This window comes from Pararge aegeria, chromosome 20, assembly GCF_905163445.1.
Source record: "Pararge aegeria chromosome 20, ilParAegt1.1, whole genome shotgun sequence".
NCBI classification, from domain to species: Eukaryota; Metazoa; Arthropoda; class Insecta; order Lepidoptera; family Nymphalidae; genus Pararge; species Pararge aegeria.
Genome location: NC_053199.1, coordinates 6,631,575 through 6,652,012, shown reverse-complemented (window position 1 = coordinate 6,652,012; position 20,438 = coordinate 6,631,575). Strand labels below are relative to the sequence as shown.

General features: G+C 35.9%; 1 protein-coding gene across 2 annotated transcripts in view; it reads right to left on the bottom strand.

Moving 5' to 3' along the window:
* Positions 1-20,438, bottom strand: part of LOC120632628 (protein groucho-like) — a 109,324-nt gene that overhangs the window by 79,155 nt on the left and 9,731 nt on the right. For both annotated transcript variants that reach the window (XM_039902571.1, XM_039902572.1), the window contains exons 3-4: positions 19,272-19,335; positions 16,106-16,150 (exon numbers count right to left, since the gene is read on the bottom strand). In XM_039902571.1, the coding sequence (XP_039758505.1) occupies positions 16,106-16,150; positions 19,272-19,335 (109 nt within the window). The remainder of the gene's footprint in view (positions 1-16,105; positions 16,151-19,271; positions 19,336-20,438) is intronic.

The following is a 20,438-nucleotide window of genomic DNA, read 5'->3' as shown; positions in this document are numbered from 1 at the left end:
TTATGACACCATTCCATTGCAATCCAATTATCATTGTGCCCAAAGTCGCTAGTCTACTAAATTCACAATGGTCTTACAATTGGATTGTAATTGGATGATAATTGCATTGTGGTAGAAAGAGAATCAGTGTTGCCATTTGGTCAAACTGTGTTTGAGAAGTAAAATTAAAAAACTACCATTAATTAATAATGTCCAATTAAGCGAATTTTTGATTAGAAATATTTTTAAATGTTATTGATTTGTGTTCTAAAGACGAACTTTGTATCACATTTGGTAAAACAATCGAAGGAACCCAAAAAACAAATATTTTGTGTGCCAAATTTTGTCAAAAATAATTATTTTTAATCTGTAACTGTCGAATTGACATTAAATTTCATTGACGTTATTTTGTGCTAGTGAAAATATATAAATTATAATCAAAACAAACAAAATGCTCCTCATCGAGCAAACTTCGTCGCTGCTTTTGGAGAGTTAGACAGATCAGCCTGGACACTGCAGCTGTACCAATAACGGACGTTGCCAGGCGAAGCGACATTGGGTTGCGTACCTACGCTCAAATTTTATAAATAAATTCCCACTGAAGAGCGAAAGTAAGTAATGCAATCTTGTACTGTTTAAGCATGATATGAAGTCTAAGTAGGTATCAAATTGGTGTGTTTCCAACAGTATCTCTGGTAATTTAATTAAAAAAAACAAATATGGGGAGTAATCAAAAATTTAATAAAATTCTTATTCTTTATTCATGTACGCTTATCACAGGTGCTAATGAACTTGTACTTATCATGGTGGTGCTAACTACATTTTTTAACTTAAAACTAAAGCTAGGAGGTTTTCATTCCATTCTATTTTCTTTTAAAATTTTTATCTTTTATTAACTTGTGGACCCATTTAAAGTATTGCACAAATTGTGACCAGCATCCCTGTAACAGAGTAAAAAATTGTTGTAGAATATTTAAAAACAATAGATTAATAGGACAAAACACTATGTTTAACCCTTGGAACACATATACTCATAATATATGCCTTTGTCCACAGTCTTTTGACAAGAGCCTGCTGCAGTGCCCAACCTTCAAGCAGACCCTGGTTTACTAGTTGAAGTCTCTGTGAACCAAGTCCTTATGAGATAGAGCTTTCCAACTCGGCTCTAATTGCGAACAAAGTGATTTGCTGTTATCTGTTGAAGAATTCTGTCCTCTATCTATAAGGAACTTCATCAGATAAAATAAATAATTCTTGCAATGAATATAAAAAGGGTAACAATAAAGGTTTGGATTTCAAAATGAAATTATATCCTCCTGCTTTTATTGGAAGCCAGCTGAAGAGTCTTCATTTTTTACATGTATTCATTTGTAAACTAAATTACTGTAAATAAAAATCATTGTTCAGTGTCTTATCTTTATTAACTCGTATTATTTGTCTCCTCATAGATTTATAAAAATAATTTTAATAACACACAAAAGTTAAATGCCTCTTGCAGAAGAATTGCTTTAATTGTGTTGTGGCTTTTATATTGTGCCAAACACAACATGCATCTGCAATCTTGCCAGCAGTGCAATTGTTTAGAGCAAGTATGCATTATAATGCATACTTGCTCTAAACAATTACCGTAAAAAGATATTTGGAAATAAAACACTTGACCATCAAACTATGTACATGATTTATTACAGTTTTCAATCTAGGAGACCCTAACATGCTATCTAAAGCATTTTATTTACTTTACCTGAAACATTCTTCCAATATACTTTTACAGCGCTCTACTGTATTGCATACAGTCACAAGTTTCATGCATAGAGTAGTGTGGTGTATCTCCCCTCTATAGTATTTAAGTTGTGGTCATCATAGTTTTCCACAGAGGAAAAACTCACCTGAAAATCCAACCAATATTAACCTTGACAATTAAAAATCTATATTGGAATTAATTAAAAAAACCTAAAATAAGTAATACCTAAAAAAAACCTCATGCCCCATTATCATTTAATGGAGTTAAGTGTTGGCTGAGTGGGTGACTCTGCCACACATTGGAGTTAAGAGCAGAGCCTGGGTTGCAGGCACAATATATTTAAATCTGCGTCACAGATTGTTAAATAAATTGAAGATTATTGGCTAGATATATCACATAATATTAAAATATGAGTTCAATATTAAAGTTACTATTATAACAGTTAGGGAATGGAGTACTATACTTAATTAAAAAGCAACGAAAATTAAAGTTGTTTTCTTACCGTGGTTTGGGAATGCCTAAGTGGAGCGAGCTCCCACACTTGACTCATTACAGTCTGCTTCCCAAGCAACTCCTTTTTTTATAAATTCCGCATCGGGAATATCCTAAAGTAGTCTACATTGTTTCTTAGCAAGCTGCGGGCTCGACGGCGCCTGTTACGCTTAATCAAATGGTATTGAAGAACATCAATAGTCTTAGCCAACTTAAAAATATTCCACCTTAATCTGAATATTATGATCTCACACTTCACAATTGAATTGTAATCAACAATAATATTGCTAAAAGGCAATGACTGCAGAATTGCGTCTCAATTGTCTCACAATGATCAATAGAACTGTCAAAATATTAGCAGACTACCAATTCGTGCGATCATTGAATTGTCATTGTGCAGCAGACTAGCAAATGTTCATTGAAGTGTCAGTGGTTTTCCATCGGAAAATCATAATGACACCATAATGACACCATTGTGTTAGCAGACTACCAAATATGCCAAAATTGACAAAATTGATAATAAACACTGATCGATCACTGACACACAATTGTAATAGCAGACTTGGGGCCCTGTTCTTAGCACGATATTGGTTTAACACGGGCCTTAGATAACTTAGTCAACTCTCATCATCATCATATCAAACCATTACCGGCCCACTACAGTCCTGTAGTGGGCCGGTAATGGTTTGATTTGATGATTTTTGACTGGTCTCCGACAATGAGGAGGCCGTAGTCCACCACACTGGCCCAGTGCGGATTGGTGGACTCCACACACCTTTAAGAACATTTTGCAGAACATGCAGGTTTCGTCACGATATTTTATTTGCTTGAAAACGCACATACCTTCGAAAAGATAGAGGTGCGTGCTGGGAATTGACTTTGCCCGAAATTGAAGTCCTACCCACTAGGCTATCACAATTCTAAGGCATATAGTAAACTCTAATTGTATTTAATTAAGATACTAAATACCACAGCCATACTAATTGTTAAAATAAATAAACATCCTTTTCTTTAAAAAGTTTGTAGCTATAAGTACAATATTATAGCATCTAATACGATGACTATACTTACAAATTTTCACCCTCGTCAATGAAGAACATAAAGGCATTGTTATATCGAATTTAAAACTCTATTTTCATCGTAATTACACTTCGCCCCCGTCCGTGTAAAAGCGTGTTGTAGTACACCGCTCAGATTGTGCGGGATCCAGCCGTCAATAGCCGCCACCCTCTTTATTTGCACGTCTCTTCCCCCACTTTGAATTGTTTCACTATTTGTAAAGACTGCCCTGACCCATCACCGCACAACTGTTACACCATTCTCACTATATGTAAATGCCGTTTAATGACACCGTCTCCATGACTATGAGTGCTTTATTAAGAATCGGTACTATGTCTTAGGCTACGTACACACTGGCTCATTACTAGCCCGAAAGCATTCCATTAATTAGCAATTGCTATTGAGTGTAATTTGATTTATTTTACCATATTTGTAAACCTTTTACTGTTTTATTTTATTGATTATGTGGGTAACATCTTTTTAGTGGCAGTTCTTTTTCCTTTCAGCCTCTCAACATTGTTAAAGATACGAGTTGTGTTTGCAAACACTGTTCTTGTTTAAGTTTAAGTAATAATTAAATGTTTTGACTTATAAGATTTCTACTTCAGGCGTAGTAGAAGGGGTGTGCTTTGAACATGTGAGAAAAGATTGAATTATGGATACGCTATGAGTACTAAGAAAAAAAGGAGGAGGTCCTTTTTTTTAAGTTGGTAAAAATACTCATTAGTACCAAAGCTTGCTCGTAAACCGCCAGTAAAACATGCTTCTGTAGAAGGAATAAATCATCTAAATCAGACCGCGACAAGTGAGCGTCCTGCAAAAGCTTATTGCCAGAAAATGTGTACAGCTAGTGGAGCATTCCAGTTTAAAGCATGCTTATTTATGAGCATGTGTGTCAGTAGCTTTACGCATAAATTCTGTTTAAGCATGCAAGCTAGATGGCTACGATCTTAAAATTCCTACACCGCTCGGGCTGCATTTTTACGAAGTATCACGGTGAATGGTAAATGAGTGAGTCACGGGCGTGCGGTTTACGAGTGGAATAGAAATCGTCTGTTTTAAATGAAGAGTCAAGGAGCGAACAAGGCGTCCATTATTCATGAGTGCCGTTTCACGCCCGACCACAGGCCGCGGCGAAGGAGCTGGCGTCGAGGCGAACTGTTTCGAAATCAATATCCGTGTCTCAATCAGTGCAATTAAGGCGGCCGGGGCTTGGAGTGGAAGCCGTATTCGGTGTAATTAGTTTCGCGTCGCCGCTGCCGGCTAGGGGCGGTAAATAAGCGGGAATAAATACTGGAATAACGTCCGACGTGTGCTCCCCGGATAATACAATCCCGGCAATTATACATGGTGTGTCTCTCAGGAAAATATTGCTAGCAAGTTGTAGCTCGCGACTTCGACTCAGTTTTTTTTTTATTTTGTTCTACAAACTCGGATAAAAAGTATTCTTCAAGCTATCTCTATGCATAATTTCGTCATGATCAGTTTAGCTGTGTAAGTAAAAAAGAGTTGGTATTTTTTAATTACCGTGGGGAGAGTTCCCCTGTGCACTTCGTCTCAATGTCGTTCGGTTCAATACATAATAATAGTGCATTTTTTTTTACAAATAGCAATAGAAAAATATATTATACATATATTTATATATTTTACATATGTTATTTGTATTATACTTCCTAACGTTTTTGGCCACATCGGCACTCGTTATTCTCGCACGTCTGAAGGTTGCCTAATGCTTTTATTGCAAAAAGTCAATCTTTTGTAAAAAAAAAAAAAAAAAAGAGAGCTAGTACTTTTTGTCTAGTAGTAGAGCTTTTTGTGACAGAGCTCGCGCGGGAAGCACTACCGTCATGTTATTTCGGCCGAAAAGCAGCATTTTGGCAATGTTGTGTTCTAGTCTTAAGGGCGTGGTTGCCGGTGTAATTACAGGAACATGAGGCTTAATCTACGCCTCAGGTTAATGGACGCATGGCACGTTGAAGTAAGTCTTCCTTGCGTGCCCTGTTTATTGTTGACAACCATTCTTACCATCAATAGGGCAATTTGCTTGAATCGTTAATTAGAAAAAAAAACCTTCCCATTTATATTATTAATAGTAACACATATCGAAGTATTAACTCTTAGCCTATGCTTATAGCGAGCGTGTAATCTCAATGATACGACCTAATGCGATTAACAGTGAATGATCGTTCATTTTATAGATATTACAAAGCTTACAATTTCAAGAGATTAAATACGAACATCTACATCCATTACTTAATTAAAATCAAATAACTGGTACCTACAGTACCTGAATTGTCTCTTATTAATTTATAGGACAAGTTGTTGCCCGCGACTTCGTTCGCGCGGAAATTTTGTCTACGCCATGTTATTTTTCAGTCCCTGAACTACCTCTATGCAAAAAAATATGTCGATTTCCTACTCTGTGACACACAGACACAAATCAATCTAACCCACGGGAATCGTGCATTTTTTTAGGTTTAAAAGTAGCCTTGGTATTCCAGGCTATAATCTATCCCTGTGCTAATTTTCATCCAAATCTGTTCAGCCGTTCAGGCGTGATTGTACTCAATCGCCAAACGCCACCTATCGTAACTTTAGCATTTATAATATGAGTATGGATTAAGACCAACTTTATATTGTTCAAAAGTAGGTTATGTTTCTCAAGTTCTGCTTAATATAACCTAAACAAATTGTATTGCAGGTCAACAACTCGAATAATGGAATGGTATTTTCTTGGTATTCATACCCATTATGAAAATTTCCATTGCTTATTTGGATTCCTTTTACAAATATTGCCATTGTAACCGTATTACAAATTAAACAGGCAGCACGCTGTATTAATGAGTTAAATAAAGCCCGAGGGACTAGTAGGTTGGCCCGCCCTGTTTTTTCACATGGCACACATCCCCGGTGTCATTATAGGGTCCGAATTTGAAAACACAATTAGACTTAATACAGAGGTGATTGTTGTCGGTGAGCGAGGGTCGCAGCGAGGGGTTACAGCAAATCCTTTAATTTGGCTCCCCTATCAAATAATAAAGCGCGGGGCAGCGAGCGATATCGCGTTTAGTGGTTTTATTGCAAGCGCCATCTGCCGCGCCGTACGGTTGGGGTTGCCAAAGATTAAACGGCTTTTTATAGGACATTGAGTTTAATATAGCGACATTTAACTTTATAGTCTAGGTATGCACGTTCACAGTGGACTAACCAAAGCGATCATTATTACGTGCGTTTATGCATTCCGGACTTGTTTGCGTGAACATAGATGTTTCTTTATACTGCACGCGCAATCAATGCGCAATTTTTGGAGGTCTCAGTTACACGGAGTGGTGGTGATTCATCGGCCTTAGCCATCACCTATCAATTTGCCCAATAGCTTGGAAACTGCTAATGGAATGTAAGTTTAGGTGTTTCAATAAAAAAAAATTTTTTGAACGATGCAAGTAATATGGTACATCTAAGTTGACGGAATGAAATTACGAGCAGATACCGTTTTTAGAAATATAATAGTTGTAAGTGTAATTTCCACATGTCCCATTGGAATACGGCGAGCCAACTTCAGCCCAACCAAGTAAGTTAGTGCGAACTGTGCCTTTGATATCGTCACCGTGAAAAGGCACTAAGAATCTGAACACAACTGAACTGAACCCGAAATAAGTGCAGTTTCTGTGCAGCTATGCAACCGGAACAAAATTTGAATTAGAATTTGAACATGCGAACCACTAACCGAGGCAGTTGGTCCAGCAGGGGTTAATATTAGCTGCGGAAGTTTGTAATAACTGCAATAATCAAAGAATGTCTCAAATCTAACAACGACCTGGTTACCTCAATACAACGTCGCATTCTATAGATGGCGAGATAATTTCGCTTTTAAAGCGAAGGGGCGACGCGACGAAGCGCTCATTCGTGAGTTGTTGCGTTCATTTAGACAATTCACAGCGCAACGCGGCACCGCTTGTAGATGTTGCGATAGCGCGCCCATTATACGGGACCCTTAACGACTACCTTTATGTGAACGCTCACTATAATTTGATAGACACGGTTCCGTGCGGCACAATGCGCGGGGAAAGCATTCTACCGCGTCATATCGATATGAGAAACAAATCTATACATTGGCGTGCACAAGATTCTTGGTCAGGCTACGCGTAAAATGAACAAATCATTCTCATATAAGAGTTATTTAAAAAAAAACGTGTGTGTACTTATGTACACGAAGTGAAGTGAAGTTATACTTCTTTGGCGTAACAAGATAAAAATCTTTTCAAAATTTTTATCATTCGCCTTGACTACGTTTGTAGAAAAAACACTAACAATAGAAAAAGGTATTGTTTGAATTATCGAAAGTCAACTGTCGAACCAATTTTAGAAAAACTAAAATGTTTACTATAGCTTATTTCATGGTGTCGGTTTTTAAATGCGCACGCATCGTAAAAATTTACTCTCACCATTTTTTCCTAACGCGCCAAAAGAAGTATAACTTCAAAATTGTAGGTAGGCAATACTTTTGTGCCTATATGAAGAACGCCTATTAAAAATACCTATATAAATCGACCAAACCTTGACACTATCCGTCATAAAATTTTGAATAAAAGTTGTCAGGGGTACAGAAAAGGACCTCTCATCCAGTAAAAGAGTTCTGATCCCAAAGGATTGAAATATATTTTTTAGAAAAGGAGGACCAAATTAATTATCATTTTACAATAACGCGAGCAAGGCCGCGGCAAAAGCTAGTTATTCAATAATCTATACTTACTTATTTCCGTCCCGAGAATCGAACCCAGCACCTCTTGACCAGTCAGCTAAACATGCTAACTCCTAGACAGAACCTATTTAATTCTCCGCCAAAGAGACTGGCTTCTGTTTCGCAATAATTTACAATGTTACGAGATTGTTTTTTTAAACCGTTATCGCAAATTAAGTAGTATTTGTAAATACTTATTATTAAAACCACCATGTCACCTCTGCGTAGGTATCTACTGTAGATAATAACAAAATAAGTCTGGCTTCAATATCGGCATGATACTAGATAATAATCATTTCGGTATCATAAATTTTATTATTGATGTGAGTTAACAAAGATTGTGTGTAACATTAGTGTTTTTCGGAATAAAAAAAATAAACCATCTCAATCTCTATACAAAACATAAAAACTATAGGCGTTAGAATAAACATAAAGCAATAAAATATAAAGTAGACGACGAGAGAAAGTAGTTCAACAAGGGTCTAAAGTCTAAACAATCCATTTTATCCGAGGTCTTAAATGCATGAAAAATCCTCCTTCTATAATCATCATCATTATCAACCTATTAAAGGCCCACTTCGGGGCACTCACTCTTTTCAAAATGAGAAGGGTTAAGGCCAAAGTCCGCCACGCTGGTCCAGTGTCGATTGGTGGACTTTACACGCCTTTGAAACCATTATGGAGAACTCTCAGGAACGCAGGTTTCCTTTTCTTCACAGGTTTCATTGATACCCAATGGCTTAGAACGTACATAACTTTGATAAGTAAGAGATGTGTACCGGGGTTCAAACTCGGCCCCCCAAAACTGTAACCGAAGTCTTAACCACTAGGCTATCATCGCTTCTATACGTACATTTATTATTAGAAATAAATAGAGCAGGTAGTGCTTTTGTGCATCTATCTAAAGCACGCCACACACAATACACAATACACACACTTCTCTGTTACATAGCTATACCTAGTTAGTACCAACATAATAGGCATTATCTCAATCACTTCTAAAATTGAAAGTTAATAACCCAAGTTGGCGTATAGGTCTATTGTAAAACAAACAGGATTAGGGCGTCGCGTCGCCAGCGCCCCCGGCCGTTTCATTATAAATAGTAGCTAAGCGGATCGAGCACGTGCAATGTTTTTATCAACTGTGTGCTCACCCTAATGCAAGGGTAAACAATCCTCCGCCCCGCATATGAATAATTCCCGCTTAGGGGACTCGGCCGTTGGAATCGCAATAACCCGTAAATTATTAAATTATGCCGACGACGGCAGGACAATATTTCCCTTGATTTTTTTCTGAGTAACCCGAATGTACTTTCACAAATTTATCGTCCGCCTATTGATTAACTGTTGCTAAGCACTTGCATTTCTATAGGTATAATAATTTTCGGCTCATAGTTTTTATCCTGGCACCACACCACAGGGTTTTTCACCAGGGCAGGCATAAGGCTAGTAGATGGCAAAACCACCGAGTTATTTAAAAAAAGCAGATGCCAGTAAAAGAAAACTAAAATGCTGATGATGATGTTTATTGTTTGTACCTTAGATATTATGTTGAAAGAAGTAATTGGATGTTTATAAAGCACCCTAAATAAGGTGTACCTAATATCTACGTAAAAGATTAGAAATGCGACTATTAATCCAGAAATAACTTACCTACTATATGCCTCACATTGTCTTTTTGATGTAATCCTGATGATTTTTATTTTATGCGCAATTAAGTAACAAGCATTCACACTTACAAAAATCTTCACAAACTTTCACAATTCTAATAAAAAGTAAGTATAAGATAACTTTGTTATGTCGCGTTTGTATAAAAGTATAAAATAACGTAGGTTATATTGTTTCAACATAGTTGTGTGTGACAAGTGAAAAATTCAGAGAAAGTTAGGTATAGATACATTGTTTATGTAGGTACGTTTGTTTCCAATACAGCAAGTTGCTCACGAGGCGACGCGGCACAGATATTTCACAACAAACGAGTACCGGGGGATGGGAGAATGTGTGCACTGAAGCGCAGTGTGTAGGGGTGTCGCCGCTCGTAAAACACGACATAGTATTTTATCGATATCCCGTCGAGCGTTGAGAAGCTTGCGCTCGCAACCCTATTGTTTCGCTGTCGACACTCGTGACACTTCATGAAATCACTCCAGCGTTATGAATTTATAGCTCTTCAACTATTGACTTCCATTCAAAGCGATCTATCAGCGCGAAATATATTAATTTTGCAATATGCACTCGAACCTAATCGTAACCGGCATTCTTGTTTTATTTATTAGAGCACAATTATATCAAAGGCGCATGTATTATTTAAATACAATACAAGCTCCTTATAAGGCCCACGATTAAATATGTATACGGAAATCATTATAATAATCGACAACGTAAAGCCGGTTCAAGCGTGAATAATGGCTAGAGGAACAGAACAATAACACTCCGTGTCGATACAGCCACACAAAGACGAAACAATCAATTCACGACGTAAGTAGGTGCGATTCGGCACGGTCTGACTTCGGTCCGGCCCCGCGACTAACAAAAGGAAATCTAAGCAATTAGTCGTCGCTAGAAAGAGCGGAAAACGCGCGTTAGACGCGGTCACGCCGGCTGACGCGCCGCGGTCACGACGCAATCACCGCTAACAATTTCGACCGTATTGACATTCTTTTTTCTTATTATTTTCTCAACGAACACTATACTTTGGCATCGGTGACAGGCGATTTATTTGCTTTTCGGAAGCTTGCTGTAGCGTTCAAACTCTCCGTACAAACTCCAGATCCACTCCACTCTATCTATACATACAAACTCCAGATATTAGAAACTTCTTACAGCGACTAAACACATATGCCGCAAACATTCGGATGTCAGATATTAGCTAACTTATGCAGCAATTGTTAAAACGCTCATCGCCGATGCTAAAAATATTATGTGTGCTACTGGCCATTAACAAAATGCGATGACCTTGGGCGATTGTTAATAAAGTTACACGTAGGCATGATCGAGAACGCATTTCAATGTTTCGAATTGAACATTCCGAAACATTAATCTCTCGCTTATTGAGCGGTTAGCCGTTACGCAACGTCGCTGATAAAAACAAGCGTGAAGCACAAAAAGTTTTAAAATATCACTTGTTATTCTTACACTATCGCGCAATTTAAATCTTAACATAGTAAAAGGGGTATATTCAGGTTGCCGCTCGACTGAGCGTGTTAAGTGCTAATGTAATAATCCATAACAATGAAGCGCTGCAGTACGCTAAATAGCGCATTCAAGCATTGAGCCAACGGAGCCATCTGTCCGCCGCAGCGGCAAACAATACGACCCTTCTAAATCACCCTCGTTGCTAGATTGCCAGACCCTAAACAAACATAGTTTCATGCCGTTCCAACTTTGAATCATTTATGAAGAAACTTATCATTTTGTTATCTGTTTTGTGTACAAAGAAGGATTTAAAATGTAACATTGAAATTACTTAACAACCGTTAAAATAAACATTTTAATATTGTGATACTATATTTCTAGGCTATTAATTAGACATGTTGTTACTACTTCTCACGTACGGGTATCGTCTAGTGGGAAGAGAGAAACCTGGCTTCATTGAAGTTTATAAAAAATTAGCTTCTGATCTACATTTTCTTAGCTTGAGAATATTTAGATTCTTACTTAATAATTTTGGAAAAAGTGATGTGGCCGCACTGCACCACAAATGCGTTATTTTTTAAAAAGGTACTCTATATTTACCATTTTAGAAATCAGATATACCTACTCTGTTTATTTTTAAAAACTCTACAGCCAATTTTTAAGCTACCACCAACTTAAACACAGTCATATGATAATTCTGATACGGGTAAGCAAACCTACTGTTTCAAAATTGTACTATTAAATGAATACATTTAAGAATATCGTCTTAAGACGTTTTTAAGATGAGATTGAAAAGATAAACAGGGTTTTGGATATAAGAAGGTATGTCCCTGACGGGTTTAACGGTGCTTGTAACACAGAGACCGGAAATCCCTGACTGATATGTCTGGTTAGACCCTTGCACGTGGGAATTGTAGCTTATCAATAGACTGTTGCTGAAAACGAGACGCTGGTCCGTCGTAAATTGATTTTGTTTTCGTTTAAATTACATGTTAAAGTAAAGCTATTATTAATAAAAATAGGGGATTGTGCATGGCATCTGACGGTGGGGTCTGGGCGCAAAATCAACAGATTACCAAAGAACCCCCTGCCACCAACCCCTCGCAAGTAACCCCTGCGCAAAAGTAATAACTATTCGTTACCATAGCTATTGATGCCCTGCGGTTAGGGCTGTCGAGTACACTATTGAAGATTATATACGTGAATTGGAGTTAGTATCAGCTATTAGGGTTGTTAAAATCTTTTGTGAAGGTTCAAAAAGTAATTTTGGAGCATTATTAAAATTTTGCTAGGAGAGTTTTTAACTAAAATGTGTCACTACTTAGACTGTATTCTTTTAATATGTATAATATAGTTGTATCAATTTATTGTCTGGTGGTGCCTTCGGCCGTGGCAAATTACCAAGCGATATATGGTGTCGATACGATGCCGCGTAGAAACCTATTTGGGTAATAGATTCAATTTAACTACCTTACCCTTAAAAGATTTGCCTGCCAGGTTTGATTGCAGGCATAAGCTAATATGTACCTATTGGTCAAGAAACTGAAATTTTCTTTACACCTGTTACAGATACCCAACAGCTATTTTAATGGAAGGTTTGTTTGTTATTAAAACAAATGATCATCATCATCAAATTTTATATTTGGAATGTCGTTATTTTGGTCTTTAAATTCGATAACCCCATAAGCTTCCTCAAATAATCAGAGTCACTAAGCGTCACTAACTATTAGATATATTATCGAAGTTTCAATCGCACACATTAGGGGAACCGAACTACCTAAGCTACCCCAATCATCAGGGTTTCAATATTGCTTCGAATAAAGGGTAAAGTTATTACCGTAAATAATAGTAGTTTGCGCATTCGCCACATTTTAGTTGGGCGGATGAAATTTCATAATAATCCGTTTATTTGAAATAATAAAGTAGGCTATCATAATAAGTCAATTCAAAGTTAAACCAAAATTTAAAAGACAAGTTGCATTATATTTAAGCCATAATTTTGTTTTGTTATTTATAGGTACCATCTTTATACCTAAAAAAAAACCTAACTGTTTAAGTATATAATATTAATATAGTTAATTTTTAAGGCTCCATAAAAAAATCCAGTACTTTAAATTGGGTAGTGGGTAGAACAACAACTTTAACTGACATAATAATCTATAATAGTTATCGCAAAATTCTAAACAATAACTGTACACAAAGAACGGCTATAAATTAAAAAGCGAAATGTAAACAAAATGGACAATACTTTCACGTCCCCAGGCCTTGCCACCCAGAACTTATCCCCCCCTCGCTGCGGGGGCTCTGTCAAACACCGGTTACAAGAAACGAGCCGAGCCCAATAACTTCTTTTTCAATACAACAACAATGATTCCCCTTGGACATAATAGCCTAATCTTAATAATATTATATGTTACTCTTTCACGTAAAAACTACTAAACCTACATTTGGAATGCAGATAGATTATTATACCCTGGATTGACAAATAGGCTATTTTTTATCTCGGAAAAATTTACAGCTCCCTCGGGATTTATGAGTAATAAAAAAATATCTCTGGCAGCAGCTGGTTAGTTGATAAAGGTACGACTCAAGAATCGCCTTCCCCACAAATTTAGCCTGAAGCTTGTGCTAGTATAGTCCAACAGGAGGGATTTGAATCTTAGGACTATGAACCGTATAGCTATTGAAGCTTAAATTGTAAGAGCGTTTAATTAGACGTAGTTAAGAGGAAAGACTCCAACTACTTTTCATTCATATATTGAGGCCTTATAAAGAAACGGGACGTAAAGCCTGAATACGCAGGGTTTCCAGGGTTTCCAGGTCAGACATTTGAAAGGTCAGGACAGGACAGCACCTTTCAAATGTCTGACCTGGAAGAAGACGTAGTAGACGAAGACGTAGACCTGGAAGGGGACGTAAAGTGTGACGTGTGATAACTATGAAATGTCTCAAAACTGCCTCAATGTGGGATAAATTAAGTATAGTCAATTTCAAAGCAACACTTCGCTATACTTAAACAAAAAAGGTCATTATTAAAACAGCCAAGTGTAAACAAATCGCAACTTGACCATACTTGGAGGGTGCCCTGGTCTACCTCCCTGCCCCCTAGCGTTGCGGGTGCGCTGTCAAACAACGTTTATCCACCAAACGAGCGAAGCGCAATAACACTTCGTTTTTTTTATACGCCATTTTACAGTGTTCATTTTTCCCTCGCGCCACTTTGCACTACGGCTAATAAAATATCGCTATTTTTCACCTAGATACGTATTATTCTCAGTTGTTCTAAATACAGCTACAATAATAGAATGTGAAAAAATATGTATTCGCTTCTTACTGTCAATCAGCAGCACGTTTTCTTGTATAAAGTTTAAAATAAAAGTAAGTAACCTAAGCTTATATGTTCATTGTAAAATGATGATCCTGGCGCAGTGGTGAGCGCTATCTTATAAGTGGGAGGTCTCTGGTTCGGGTCTTGTCTGGTGAATGGTGGTAGACTTGGGCCGTGGGTAGTTACCACCCTATCAACAAATACGTGCCGCTAAGCTATTTATCGTTCCACTACGATGCCGTGTAGAAACCATATATATGGTTAGTGTTTATAACTCTCATACCTCTAACAGGTTAGCCCGCTACCATCTTAAGACTGCATGCCATCAGATGATATTTCAGTCGAGGGCTAACTATAAGTTGTTAAAAAAAATGAGCCAAGTAACGCGAGTTTCTATCTTATTTTTTAAACACAACTAATAAATAAATTTTCCAACCACCGAAACGAGACGAGTATAGAAATAGAATATTTAAATGATTATTGTTTAAAGTTAGACAAGAAGATGTATTTCGGTATAAGAATAAAAAATGGGCATTATTCAACCTTTATTATTACTTTATTATTAACTTCCAAAATATATTATGACTAATAAATACTACTGAATTAGTTTTTTTCGTATCTACCATATCTTCCGGCTATCTTGTCGTCTATATAGCTATAGTATCTAGCAATCAGTAGTTAATCATACGACTCGATATAAATCGTTGGTATTCATTATATTTACCTACTTATATAAAAACAATTTATCCTATATTAGTTTCATTTGTACGTATATGATTTAAGTATTATGATTATTTATTTTACTAATTTATGTTTATTTTTTAAGTATTACTTTGTGTACACCCTAACCCTTCTTCTTAACTTCATGTACTCAATTTGACTATTGTGTGCGTGGCCGCCTATTACTTCCTTATTTATACCTTTTCTTCTTGATTTTAATTGTGTATTTTTTTAAATGCTTTGTATTTGGTGTACAATAAAGTGTATTTGATTTGAGATAAGATGACTGCCACAAGAAGAATACTGCGGCAAGTTAAAGAGTTGCGACAGTATTTACGCTAATTTGTAAGACTTAAAACGTATTTATAGTTAGGTATTCATTAGGTCCAATTGATGCTAATTCAGCAGGTCAATTGTCGTAAAATGATAGCGACCATGTGACGCAATGCTTTCTGATGCTGATATTATTCCAATGTTGGCTAAAGTACGCAATACGAAAGATAATACCACAAATTTAGTTATAATCGCATTGTCTTTTTAGTCACGTTTGTACACAAATTTTAAAACATAATTGATAGTAATGCTTTTTAATCGTGATCCTTTTTAACAAGAAACAATATGAAAATTATCATCCTCCTTTTAACCTGTAACTGTAGTTTCGAGATTTGTGTTATTACATCTTTGTAAGAATAAAAAAGGCAATCAGTTAAGATTAGATACGTGCGACCTTAGTTGGCTGGATTGAAACAAGTCTGCAGTAGTAGTCGAATATAGTACTTAGTAGGTATTTCAATGGTGATATTGTACATCTTAAGAGATATATACGTTTCCAAGTGCCAACTTCAAGCCGGCCAAGTAAGACCGTGCGATTTTTATACACTAATATTTTAAATGTAAAGCTTTTACATACCTGTTTGTGCATTTCCACATTGAGGCCGTATGACATTTCATAGTACTGAAACATAAATATACAAATTAATCGGATCAATTACATTAGGCGGTCGGAACAATGTAACTCGACATAGAAAGCTCTTGGCAGCCATTAGCTTCCTCAAATCATTTGAGGCGAGTGACTAAACATCCGCAATGGCTCTGGACCGCAGCCAGAAGTGTTTCCGACTACCCGCACACATGTTGCAAAAGTGGTGCAACTCAAAAATATACACCTACGAAATTCTTATTTAATTTATAGCAACAGCTGACAAGACCTGTTTAAAGTAATGTTAGATATTAGTTCACATATGAAATACGAAAATAAGTTAAGGTAGTGTGACAACCATGGTCAATCGTTTGCTTTTATTAGTTACGACTCCATTCCGAACGTACACAGCAAATGTTTGTTATGAAGTGTCAATTTTCTATATTCAATCTATCCGTAATCTATAAATTAATTACTTGGAAACGTTGTTATTGCCTATAAATATAAATACAATTTTTAACAAATAACAATTTTGCTAACCAACTTATCAACAGATGACAGATTGATTTAGTATAGAAAACGGACGTTAGGCATTCGTGATCGCTTCGAGGATACCTAATATGTACATACTAAAAAAAATAGATATAATTGTGTACTGTGTAAAAGCATGTTTTAGATTCTATTAAAACTTACAAAAAGGCTATTTTTTATTTTCAGTATGGGTATAAATATCTTGTTATTTCTCAGAGTTTTGAATACGAATGACAGTCCCACTCCATAACAATTTCTAGTTTAATTTCTTTCCAGTACTTTTACTATACTATGTTTCCCAAAGCACAATACAATTACCTAGGTACCTAGGTACCTACCTACCTACTCAGTAAAATTAAAAGGAAAACTCCCAACTCCTAACTAAATATTCTTATTTACGTGAGAAACAGTATTATCTTCCTAATCTAAAAAGTATTATTTCCTAGTTGTGTCACTTTTGCAATACGAGCGCGACAAAAACCGCTCGCGAAAATTTCCTCTAGAGCGTATTAAAATAAATTGCAGGCGATTTGGCAACACTTAATCGTGATTCATATCGGGCCGGAACGAGCACGAGGGGATTAGGGACTGCCAAATATCTATTCGGTCGCCTGAAAAATGTTGCCACTTTATTTTTTTTGTACGTCATCGCGCGGAATTGGTTAATAACGAACGACACTGGCATATTTTCCCGTGTTATCGACAAATGTTTTATTTTTTGTGTGCAAAATTTTGTACTGCAATTAGGTTGTTTTAGCGTCCATGTAGTTATTGATTTATTATAGAAAAGGTGCAATTCCACCTGGGAGTCCGAGCGGTCCAAGAATTGTTTACCTAATGACCTCAGTACTCTTGTTTTGTCGTATAGGTTCGTAGTGCGCGCTGTTAAACTATTACAGTTCTTGAATAGATTACATTGCAAACTATTTCGAGTTATTACCGCCGACTTAGCGTAACCGACAAAAAACTAATTTTACTGGGCTGTTAAATTGAAATTTTATGCTAAGGATATATCTCTATTTTAATATTTTATTTAAGTGGATTTTTAATTAATCTTGAAACATACATATCTACTTTAAGTATCAACATTTAAATATATTGTATTTTTAAAAATATTTAAAAACGAAAATAACCTTAGATAATCTAGTTACCAAAATAATACTAAATACAATCTAAAACGTCTTCGTAATATTTATAATAAAACTTAATGGCTCGATATTGTCAAGAACTCTAGAAGTAATGTCGTAAGTTTATACTCACTTAGTAAATTATTACTTGCGGGTAACTACTCCTATCGCAAGCATTTATGTTTGCGTAATGATATACAAGGTTTGTAATTACTGTACCCAATTGATCAAAACAGCCGGTACACTTATCACGCACATAGGCCAGAGAGCAATGTGGCTTCTACGCAGAGGAGAGGCTATACAGCACTTCCCCTGTACGAAAAGTACTAGACCATTGGATCTTTAATATATATGTATGGACAATGAAATATAAAATCGAAATGTGTAATCAATGATGTGTTTTCTTTATCTAATCTGCGATTATACTTTGTCAGAATATGCATTAACCGCAATTCTACCTGAACTTTGTGAAGCTGTAGAGTGTGTACCTAAGTTTTCTAGCTGCAATTTCGCCAATTCAATCGCGATAATTGTCAGTCTAAAAAAATAACCTTGATTACGTTTATTGCAAGTTACTTAAACGTTACCTAGGACACATGGCAGTTAAAACAAATATGTAGTGATGAGATTTAATATGCATGCTTGCTGTAAATCCACGTCCATTTTTGGTGGTAAGCAGTCAAAGAGCCACAACAATAGTTGCCACTTAACGATAACTTATATTAAATATTCTGTGAAATAATACATTTTTCATAAGGAGGTTTGATTTTGATTGTTTGATTGACAAATATTTGCTCATTTCGAGGAAGGCTGATATCTTGAGTGCACTTTAACTTTGCACAGAATTAAAAGAACAGTTAATACCAGCAAATGTATGTGTCCCCGTCGTAAATCTGTCTCGTTTTAACACTAACTTTGACTGTGAAATGTCAAATGTTAAAGTACGCTTCATAGATCAAAGCCTGAATATACACACGTAGCTTTGAGCGCTATAACCACTCGTGGGCGTGTTTCTCGACGCGTACATTCACGTCAACGATTATCTGTAAATAACTGGGGGCAAATGGTCCGCCTGTTCAATGGGCGATTGTTGATATGCGGGCGTCGGACAAAAGATACGCTTTATTGATTGTACGAACACATTAAACGATAATCATCTATCAACCGGTCGAAACAAGCACCTTTTATAACACTACAACACTATTCTGTAATGCCATACTCGAGTATGATTGTATTAAATAAAGATGGATGCCCACCTCATTAAAAAACTTTTAAACTTTACTACACACCTTACAAAATTTTAAACATTTTTAATGATTAGGAAATATTTTTCTCGAAGATTTACTCACTACCTAAATGCTTTAAAAATATTATTCATTAAAATATTGTAGGTACATAAGTTTACACGCGATTACGTGTACTACATCTAGACAAAATCAATGTCGTTGGAGTTATCCAGATTATTATTTAAAAATATAAAAGAAATCCATTTTACTCACCATAACGTAATGCCTTTGTATTTCAATTTTTTCACTAGCCAGTTTCTCGCATTCTAATTTTAAACTGAAACAATAGACAACGACAGTGAAAACTTTTTGTTTATAAAAAATATGTTTTATTATCTAGTTACCTGTACAGGATAGTTGGAAACTAAAACGAATGTAACTGTTCCATTGCAGTTGGGAATTTTATAATGTCAGCATTTTTTCCAATTGTAGTAAGGAATTTAAATAACATGACAGCTTTAGGAATTTATTTGTTTAAATACCTAATGAATATTCATAAGGTTTCGAATGTGTCGAATTTTGTTCTCGAATATTTTACGTATTGTTTTTAGCTAAGAAGCTATTTTTGACGCGATGGGGATTAATTAATGTGTCTTTTAAGATTGTATGAAAGTGATTTTTTTAAGTTGCGAATATGATATCGTACCAACGTACAAAAGGATTCAAATACTAAAATACCAGTTTGAAATTCAACTCCTAAAGGTGGAGCAATCTAAATTTAAAAGAAAGTTTTATTACTACTTCTACTACTTGAAATTCGCTAAATATGTCTTCGATGTCATAGGCGGCTGAGGGCTGGTAACCCCCTGAAGATTATATTGGCATCCTATTTTTTATATAAATCAACATTATTTGTTTAGAACTTGTGTTTTAGAAATTAGCGAGAACATTGCTTTATTTCATGGGAAAATTTCGAAATGGTGTACAACCGCTAGTACGTTGGCAACTGTATTAGAAGGGTTTCCGCCCTCTAGGATACGAAAACGAGTCAATAAATAAACATACTAAGTGTACAACTTTATTTAATGAGCTCTCTTTAAACAAGATAAACGCGTTGTATAACAAAATAATTTAATAGCTTATTTTCCTTATTTTATTGCTGATATCGCCGGCACTGGGTCAAACTTGTAACGGGTTTATCAGTGATTTACTGTTCTACTTTAATTATTCCATATAAAATTCATGAACACGAAGCAGACGCGAATTCTTCAGTTAGGCATATCTACTTTGTATAGGTATGTACTACTATACATTAGTGAGTTAGATACAGTTTTAAAAATTGTTCAATAATAATATGTTAAAATAGGTGTTTATATTTAGCACTTATGCGTAATAGATGTAACTATAGACACGGTGACAATTTTATCGTCATATAGGCGT